Source organism: Raphanus sativus, unplaced genomic scaffold (genome assembly GCF_000801105.2).
Source record: "Raphanus sativus cultivar WK10039 unplaced genomic scaffold, ASM80110v3 Scaffold3185, whole genome shotgun sequence".
In the NCBI taxonomy this organism is placed as follows: Eukaryota; Viridiplantae; Streptophyta; class Magnoliopsida; order Brassicales; family Brassicaceae; genus Raphanus; species Raphanus sativus.
The window spans coordinates 7-10,574 of record NW_026618492.1 but is presented as its reverse complement, the minus strand read 5'-3'; the positions used below and the strand labels follow the sequence as shown (position 1 = coordinate 10,574).

Genomic DNA, 10,568 nt, shown 5'->3' with positions numbered 1-10,568 from the left:
TCCTCCATTATCAGACCTGAAAATCTTTATCTTGGCATGATATTGGTTAGTTACATAAGCTTGAAAATTTTTAAATGCATCAAGAACCCTATCTTTGGTTGGAATAGTGTTAGCCAGGTGTATTTGGATTTTTCATCAATGAAAGTGACATAATACCTATAGTTATCTCTAGACAAGCAAGGTGAGGTCCAAACATCAGAGTGAATAAGATCAAAGCAGTTCTCATAAACAGTAGAAGAGTTTGAAAACACAGTTTTACAATGCTTGCCCAAAATACAAGCTTCACAATCATTATTCTCAAAAGAAACACCTGGCAACATCAGTTTAAAAGCCTTATTATGAGGGTGTCCTAGTCTAGAATGCCACAATGCATTTTTACTCAAACTAGAAGTGGGAAAAGTTGTAAACGAGCAGCTAAAGTTGGAAACAGGAGCAAGATCTTCAAGCAAATACAAATCACCCTTGGTCACTCCTTTTCCAATCAACTTGCTGCTTTTAATATCCTGAAACTTCACATCATCAGGGCTAAAGATCACATTGCATTGTAAATCAGTAGCACATCTCTTGACAGATAATAAATTTGAAGTGAGATCAGGCATATAAAGAGCTTTAGACTCTTTATCAAACAGTTTGAGACTTCCTATTCCTTTAATAGGAATCCTATCACCATTTGCTATCATCACATGACCACTGTATGGGAGAATGTCCTTGATCAACTTAGTATCACTAATCATATGATGGGAAGCACCAGAATCAACTATCAAGGGCTTAGCAGCATGAGAACTAGCAATAAGAGCAAGGATACTAGATGGTTTCAATGCATGATCAGTCTTAGCAATACTAGCAAACACAGGATGATTATGCATTTCTTTTACACTCGGATGCATCCTATCAATGCTCATGATCTCCATAGGAGATTCTATCAACCTAGCACCAAAAGAGTACTCAAGAGTGTTACCAAAGTTACCATGATCCTTGAAAAGCTTTATGAGAGCATCAAGGTCAGATTTCTTGAGGTACTCTTGCTCATGGTTGTTGCGGATGGTAGGAGTGCCCGAGTAAGCCACTAGAGACTTGCCATTCCCACTGTCTTGCCCCTCCATCATCTCATGGTTCTTGCTGGTACTTGCTGCACTTGGTCCACCACTTGAACCATCCGACATGTTTGCCCTTTCTCTTGCCTCGCGATCCTTCAAGAACTTGGCTGGCTTCATGTGTGGATGGAGAATCCAACACTGACTCTTCTTATGGCCTTGCTTCTTGCAGTGATCACAGGTTCCATTGAACTTCCTCTCCTCATACTTTCCATGCGCAGCTTTGTTTGCTTGAGCAGCTTCTCCTAGCTCTCCTTGTGTGGCTTGATTTGCCAATGATAGCTCATTCTTCTTGCTGAACAGCCCTATGGAACCTTGTTCCTTTTGAATCCGAGCACACACTTCTTCAAGATCCGGGAGGTTATCTTCTCTTAACAACTTCATCACCAAGCCATTGTAGACCGGGTTCAATGTAAGTAGCAATCCAAAGACTTTGTCTTGCTCCCTTCTTTTGTTTAGCTCATCAGCATCAGTTGTGCTCGGCCTCAGCATCTCTAGTTCAGACCATAGTGATCTAAACCTCCCCAAATGCTTAGTGAACTCCATGTCTTCTTGAACCAAGTGATTGATGGCATGCTTTACCTCAAACACTCGGCTAAGGTTTGATGTATTGCCATACACCTTCTTGAGAGTGTCCCACATGTTGAAATGTGGTGAGAAGAGATGAGAAGCATTGTGATTATGAAGAGGAGAGAAGAAGAAAATATACTTGAGAAAAGTTACCATGCAGTAAAAATAAAGTTACTGCATGGTAAATGGGTTTGAGGTAAAACCAGTGAGGAAAGCAATGTGTGAAACACTAAAGGAAGAAGAGGCTGAGCACAGTGATCTAACCAAGAGGGAAGAGTCGACCGTTTGAAGATAATGTTGCTTTAGCCAGTCCATGACAGGCTGTAAAGTGAGCTTTGGCGTGTGAGCATTCTCAGCCAAGTATGGATCACCTTGCCATTGACCTCACATGCTTGTAATAGTTTAGTGTTTGCGCAAACCTCCCTTAGCCTCTTGTATATATTTGAAACTCCTCTCATTAATCATAATCATACACTTTGAGACTCTTTTTCTCTCTACTTTAAACATGTCTCTCTCAAGTTACTATTAGATCTAAGAACACATTTCTCACATAATCACTCTCGTTCTCTTTCAATCTTCTCTTAATCTCTTAATACACTTTCTATTCTCTAAACTAATATGGTATCAGAGCCAGGTTGGCTGTGGTATTAAGAGAACTCGAAATCTATTCTCTTGTGTTCTTATTTTTCTCTTGTGTTCTTGCTATCTCCGAGTGTTCTTCTTTGTTCTTGCGGTTTGAGTTGAAGCTTTTGGGTCTAGATCTTTTGAGGGTTGATTATTCTTGAAGGTTTGGAGCTGTGGGGTTCTTCTCTATACAAGTTTGAAGCTTTGCGGATAGTTGAGAAGGGCAAGAGATCATGGATGACAACAAGATGATGGTGAAGGTTCCGGTTGCTTTAAAAGGTGGTGGGAACTATCTTTTGTGGTCGCGGTTGGTGAAGACAGCTGTGGGGAGGCTAGGGTTGTGGAACCACATCACTGATGATGGGCCAGAACCAGTGGCTAAGGAAGGAGAAGAAGGTGAAGAAGGGAAAGCTCTCAGCAAAGCCGAAGCTAAGAAATGGGTTCAAGAGGATCTTATGGTGCTTTCTGTGCTACAAGGTTCTTTGGAGGTGCCTATTCTAGAGGCTTACAGCTACTGTGAGACTCCTAAACACCTATGGGAAACTCTCCAGAAGACATTTGGTAATGTCTCAAACTTGACCCGAGTGTTTGAACTCAAGAGAGCTATCAACACACTCGCGCAAGAAGATGTGGAACTTACCAAGCATATGGGGAAGTTCAAATCGATGTGGTCTGAGTTAGAGAGCTTGAGACCAAGTACAACTGATCAAGCATTGCTCATGGAGAGAAGGGAGCAGGATCAGGTGTTTGGATTGCTGATGACACTCAACCCATGTTACAAAGATGTCATCAAGCATATACTGAGGTCGCCAAGCTTACCATCTATGGAGGAGATGATGGCTCAACTCCAGAAAGAAGAAGGGTCGCTTGGACTATTTGGAGGCAAGGGGGAGCTGAGTATGGCTCACCAGGCCGAGGAGATGCAAGCTAATAAGGCTGGCTATGGAAGTGAAGATAGGAGGCCGAGAGAGAGGTTCTCGGGAAGCTGTGATCATTGCAAGAGACAAGGCCATAAGAAGAGTCAGTGTTGGATATTGCATCCCCATCTCAAGCCGGCCAAGTTCAACAAGGATAGAGAAGCAAGAGCTAACCTTTCTACTGAAGCAAGTGGAGCTGGTCCAAGTGCACAAGTGGGTGAAAGTGAAGGAAAAGCACTTGCTTCTCATCACTCGGGAGGGAAGAGTGTTGATCAAGATGTGATCAAGAAGTCTGACATTGAGGCTCTCATCCGAGCACTCAAGGAGTCTGGTAACAAGCTTGGAAACACTCTTGGTTACTCTTACACTGCTTATAGAATGTCTAGTGAAACTGATAGGTTGCTAGACTTGATCAAAAGCTCTTACCCTGAGCATAGCAGTGTGCATTGTTCTGATAAATGGTTAGGATTGATAGAGAGTTTGAAAGAAACTCCTAGGACTCATATTGCTACTAGCATGCATAAGCCCTTGATTATTGATTCTGGTGCATCCCATCATATGATTAGTGATAGTAAACTCATTAGAGAGATTGTTCCTGCTCAGGGTCATGTCATGATAGCTAATGGTGATCGGATTCCCATTAGAGGGATTGGAAAGCTTAAATTGTTTGATAAAGAGTCTAATGCTTTCTTCATGCCTGAGTTTACTTCAAATCTCTTATCTGTTAAAAGATGCACCACTGATCTTCAATGCAATGTTATCTTTAGTCCTAATGATGTGAAGTTTCAGGATATTGAGAGCAGTAAGTTGATTGGGCAAGGAGCTACTAAGGGAGATCTTTATATGCTTGAAGACCTTGCACCTATTTCAAACTCTTTTGTTTCTTTTAATTCTGTTTCTACTTTGAGTAAAGATGCATTGTGGCATGCTAGACTAGGACATCCCCATGGTAGAGCTTTAAGCTTAATGTTACCAGGTGTCATGTTTAGAAATAATGATTGTGAGGCTTGTATCTTGGGTAAACATTGCAAAACTGTTTTTCAAAATTCCACTACTCTGTATGAAAATTGCTTTGACTTGATTCATTCAGATGTGTGGACTGCCCCTTGTTTATCTCGTGATGGTTTCAAGTATTATGTTTCTTTCATTGATGAAAAATCCAAATACACCTGGTTAACACTCATAAAAACAAAAGATAGGGTGCTAGATGCTTTTAAAAATTTCCAAGCATATGTTTCTAACCATTATAATGCCAAGATAAAGATTTTCAGGTCAGATAATGGTGGAGAGTATACTGGAAATGCCTTTAAAGAACATCTAGCAAGCCATGGGATTCTGCATCAGACAAGCTGCCCATACACTCCTCAACAGAATGGAGTTGCTGAGAGGAAGAACAGACATCTTATGGAGGTGGCTAGATCTATGATGTTCCAGACTAGTGTTCCGAGAAGGTATTGGAGTGATGCTGTACTTGCTGCTTGTTATCTGATCAACAGGACACCAACAAAGATTCTTGGAGATCAAGCTCCTTTTGAAGTGTTAAACAAGAGCAAACCAGTACTGGATCACTTGAGAGTGTTTGGATGTGTGTGCTGATAATTTGTATGGATTAAGAGAGTATGAGTGGAGATTTGTTAAGAACTATATGAAGAACAAAGAGATAAACCGAGAGAGAGACAAGAAAGAGAGAGAGAGAGGTTTGCGCAAAGTAACAAGAGAGAGATGAGGAAAATATTTCCCTTGCTTGATTCAGAACATGTTACAAGATATTTAAGGACCAACACATGAGCAAATCGACAATAACAGATACAATAAACTAATGAGAGATAGTACAAGAAGAATAAACAAATAGGAGAGAGACTGGTCGATCTTGGCTCGGCCAGACGAGTGATAGTGACCGTTCACAACGGTTCTCTGCCTCTGATCTTCCTTAGACAGACCCGTGACTTCTTCCTCAACGACTCTATTCTTCTTGTATCGACATCCCCTCTTGTTTCTAGTCAATGTATCCTTCCTTGGTGATTTAAATAAGACTCTTCCTTGCCTTGCACGACACACAATAGTAAACCATCAACTCTTCATGCGCATGCATTGTCTCTTATTCATCACCACTGTCTATGCTAGCTTCATGTCTTCACTCCTTATTATTGCTTCATGTCAACACTCCCCCTCAAGCTTGACCATAGGTATTGATCAAGCTTGGAAACCATGAAGCATTCCCTCATTAAAACCTTTACTTGGAAAAACCACTTGGGATAAAAACCAAGCAAAGGAAAAAGAGTAGAATCCTTCATGACTAAGGGGATCAGTGACAGGTGAGGTCTATGAGTCCAAGCTTAGGATGGATGAACTCACAAACCTTGCTACTGGCTGCCTTGGTGAAGATGTCAGCCAGTTGATCCTCACTCCGAGTGTAGCATGGAAGGATCACTAGCTGCTCCACTGCTTGTCTTACTTTGTGGCAGTCCACCTCTATGTGCTTAGTCCTCTCATGGAAGACTGAGTTGCTTGCGATGTGTATTGCTGCTTGGTTGTCACAATGCATGGTCATTGGTGTACTGATCTCAATGCCCAAATCCTTGAGTAGACCTTTGATCCATATCAGCTCACTGGTAAGTTTCCTCATTGCTCTATATTCTGCTTCAGCACTTGAGCAAGATACCACCTTTTGCTTCTTACTCTTCCATGTGACTAGATTCCCTCCAATGAATGTGCAATACCCTGTGGTTGATCTTCTGTCTACTCTGTCTCCAGCCCAATCAGCATCACAATATCCCACAACTTCAGTACTCTTGTTACACGCCATCCAAACTCCTTGACCTGGCGCCTCTCTTAAGTATCTCAAGATCCTTTCTACCATGTTCCAATGGTGCACCTTAGGAGCTCCCATGTGTTGACTCACTTGGTTCACAGCAAAGCACACATCTGGTCTGGTAATGGTTAGATAGATGAGCTTGCCCACCATTCTTCTATACTTCTTGATATCTTGAAATGGAGTAGATTCATACTCCCCCTCTCGCAGCACCTTGTAGCCTTCTTCCAATGGTGTTTTGGCCTGTCTACTTCCAATGGTTCCTGCCTCATTCAAGATATCAAGTGTGTACTTCCTTTGAGATATGAACAGCCCCTCTTTAGAGCGGCAGAATTCAATACCTAGGAAGTACTTTAACTCTCCCAAATCCTTAATATCAAAAGTAGATTTGAGAAAAGATTTAGTTGAGATGATACCTTCCTTGTTGCTACCAGTGATGATTATATCATCAACATACACCAGTATAACTATGATGCCTTCCTTGCTGGTGAGAGTGAAGAGAGAATGGTCTGCTTGAGACTTCACAAAGCCTCTTCCATTCAATGTTGAGCTTAACTTGTGATACCATGCTCTTGGAGATTGTTTCAATCCGTAGATGGCCTTCCTGAGTCTAAGCACATTTCCTGGTTTCACCATGTCTTCAAGGCCAGGAGGAGGTCTCATGTATACTTCATCATCTAACTCTCCTTGAAGAAATGCATTCTTCACATCCATTTGCCACAAATCCCACTCCAAGTTGACGGCAAGTGAGAGTAGGATTCTTATGGTGTGCAGTTTTGCCACTGGTGCAAATGTATCCAAGTAATCTTCACCATACACTTGAGTGTAACCTCTTGCCACCAGTCTGGTTTTCTTCCTCTCGGGCTTTCCATTGGCTCCATACTTGATTGTGAAGAGAAGCCGACTTGTCACTGCTTTCTTCCCTTTGGGAAGCTCACTTTCAAAGTATGTTCCATTCTTTTCCATAGCTCCCATCTCCTCTCCAACAGATGCTCCCCACTCTTCATCTTGTATGGCTTCCTCATATGTCTTTGGAATCCATTCTTGATCCAATTCGGTGATGAAGGCTTGATGTTCTGCTGGATAGTGAGCTAGTGAGCATACTGCACTGATTGGATGTGCCACGGCTTTAGCATTGAAGTAAACCCTTGTGTTGATCCATTCTGAAGCTGGTCTCCTGTTCCTTGTACTCCTTCTCAAGGTTTGTATTTGATCAGCTTGATTGTTGTCACTTGGTTCCTCATGAGTTTCTGTGGCTGCTTGTGGTTGTGATCCCATCTCTTCTTGATCATGGGATACTCCTGAGTTCTCTTCAGGCTGAACTTGCGCAGTTTGATCATCTCCATGGCCCCCTTCATGATCATGATGAGATACTCCAACTTCTTCCACTACTTCTTCAGCAGCCCGAGTGGAGGTCTCCCTGACCCTTTCTGATGCCTTTGGTAGACTGATGCCAAGTCTCTCCATAATGGTTCTCAGGTTGTTAGCTCTATCAGTGGCTGATTGAGAGAGATCTTTGAGCTCATCCCAACTCTTTTCATCATAGTAGCCGGTTGATTCCATGAACTTAACATCCCTTGATACCAGAACTCTTCTAGTCTCTGGTACATAACATTTGTAACCCTTCTGGTGGGTTGAATACCCAATGAACATTGCCTTTCTACTCTTGGCCTCCAGCTTGTTTCTAAGCTCTCCTGGAATCAAAAACAAAACACACACACCCAAACACACGCAAGTGATCTATGGATGATCTAGTTTTGTTCAATACCTCATATGGAGTGGCATTGTGAAGAACTCTTGTTGGCGTGCGGTTGATAAGATAAGCAGCAGTAACCACTGCATCTCCCCAAAACCGCTTAGGCACATTGGAGTGGAACATCATGCTCCTGGCCACTTCCATCAAGTGTCTATTCTTCCTTTCTGCCACACCATTTTGTTGAGGTGTGTAAGGACAGCTTGTTTGGTGTATGATTCCGTGTGTAGCTAGGTGTTGTTTGAAGGCTGAGCTAGTGTATTCACCACCATTATCTGATCTAAGAATTTTAATCTTAACATTGAAATGGTTAGTGACATAATTCTGAAAATTTTTAAAGGCTTCTAGTACCCTATCTTTTGATTGCAGCAAAGTAATCCAAGTGTACTTAGACTTTTCATCTATAAAAGTCACAAAATACTTATGCTGTTCTCTAGATGCACAAGGAGCAGTCCAAACATCAGAATGGATTAAATCAAAGCAATTATCATAGATGGTCATTGATTTAGGAAACACATTTCTACAATGTTTTCCTAATATACAAGCCTCACAATCGCTTTTAAAAGTAATACTAGGCAACAGGATGTTCAAGGCATGAGAAGAGGATGTCTAATCTAGCATGCCATATTACATCTTTAGGGAATTCAGAAACAGAAGAAATAGCAAGATAAATCAGAAGCTGGTCTTGTGTCCTCAAGCAAGTACAAGTCTCCCTTGGTAACACCTTTCCCAAGCAACTTACTAGAATCAATATCCTGAAAAGGACACACTGTTAGGCCTGAAAGTAACTTGACAATTCAAATCATTAGTCTCTTTTAACGACAGCAGGTTAGAAGCAAATGTGGGCATGTAAAAAGCTTTAGACACTTTGTCAAACAATTTTAGATCACCAACTCCTTCTATTGGAATTTTATCTCCATTTGCTATCATCACATTTCCTAAGGCAGGTTGAATGTTTTTAATCAAGCTTAAATCACTAATCATATGGTGTGATGCACCAGAATCAATAATCAGAGGTTTAGCAGTTTTAAAAACACTCATAGAGCTACCAACAGTGTGAGAAGCACTAAGAGAAGTACCAAGAGTTTTAGGTATACCAGATTCTTTTAAGGCCTTGATGAAAGCACTTAAGTCAGACTTTGTGATGATCTCATCTAGATTGGCCCTTGGTGTAGCATAGACTGATGCAGAGGTCATGGCACTCCCACGCCACTGCTGCTTGCTCCCATAGGGTGTGGTGTGGTCGGCTCTGCCCCATCAGTTGAAAGGTTTGCTCTTGCATCCTGGTGCTGAGGGCGAGTTTCCCTGAACTTGTTGGCTTCAAGTGAGGGTGAAGAAGCCAGCACTTGTCCTTTAGGTGACCTCTCTTCTTGCAATGGTCACAGATCAAGGCTTTCTTCTCCTCTTGCTTGTATGCCTTGTTGGCCACAGCTTCTTCAGCCTGGTGAGCCATGTTCAGGTCTCCTTTGTTGCCAAATAAGCCCACTGATCCTTCCTCTTTCTGGATTTGAGCGCATACTTCATCCAGGTCAGGAAGCTGTCAGATCTCAAGATATGCTTAATCAAGCTACCATAAGATGGGCTGAGGTGAGCAGCAGTCCAAACACTTTTATCCTCTTCACGCCTGGTTAGGAGAGTGGTAGGATCTGTTGTGTGTGGCCTTAGTATCTCCATCTCTGCCAAGAGACCTGAACTTGCCAAAGTGAGGTTGGAACTCTCCATCTCCTGGTTAAGGGCGCCAATGGCTCTTTTCACTTCAAATACTCTAGTAAGGTTGGAGACATTTCCATAGACCTTGTAGAGAGTATCCCACAGCTGCTTGGTAGTCTCACAGTAGGAGTAAGACTCCATTATTGCTGTTCAAGAGAGCTGAGGAGAGCTGAGAGCACCATGAGGTCTTCTTGACTCCATTTTCTTCATCAGCTACCACCACTACCTCTTTTCCATCTTCTCCTGGGTGATTTGCTTGGGAGCAGCTTCTGTTGTAGCATACTTCCATAAACCTCTTCCTCCAAGGGCTCTCTTCACCATCCTTGCCCAGAAGAGGTAGTTAACCCCTTTCAAGGTCACAGGTATGTTGAGATGTTTTGTTGTTGTTGTTGTTTTTCTCCATTCTTCCTTCAGAATCGCCAAGAACTTTTCAAGAACAGGAGAGAGAAAGTTTAAAGAAAAAGATTGAAACAAGCAGAGTGTTGCGGAAGTTTGATTTAGGTTCAAGAGCTTTGTTGCTCTGATACCATGATAATTTGTTGGATTAAGAGAGTATGAGTGGAGATTTGTTAAGAACTATATGAGAACAAAGAGATAACCGAGAGAGAGACAAGAAAAGAGAGAGAGAGGTTGCGCAAAGTAACAAGAGAGATGAGGAAAATATTTCCCTTGCTTGATTCAGAACATGTTACAAGATATTTAAGGACCAACACATGAGCAAATCGACAATAACAGATACAATAAACTAATGAGAGATAGTACAAGAAGAATAAACAAATAGGAGAGAGACTGGTCGATCTTGGCTCGGCCAGACGAGTGATAGTGACCGTTCACAACGGTTCTCTGCCTCTGATCTTCCTTAGACAGACCCGTGACTTCTTCCTCAACGACTCTATTCTTCTTGTATCGACATCCCCTCTTGTTTCTAGTCAATGTATCCTTCCTTGGTGATTTTAAATAAGACTCTTCCTTGCCTTGCACGACACACAATAGTAAACCATCAACTCTTCATGCGCATGCATTGTCTCTATTCATCACCACTGTCTATGCTAGCTTCATGTCTTCACTCCTTATTATTGCTTCATGTC

At 42.0% G+C, this 10,568-nt stretch overlaps 1 protein-coding gene across 1 annotated transcript; it reads left to right on the top strand.

The window, feature by feature from the left end:
- Window positions 1-2,521: 2,521 nt before the first annotated feature.
- On the top strand, window positions 2,522-3,928 carry LOC108836836 (uncharacterized; the record flags this gene model as incomplete). Its single annotated transcript, XM_057001032.1, has 2 exons — window positions 2,522-3,275; window positions 3,393-3,928. Coding segments are annotated over exons 1-2 (1,290 nt in total), but the record flags the coding sequence as incomplete, so codon positions are not given.
- Window positions 3,929-10,568: the final 6,640 nt, after the last annotated feature.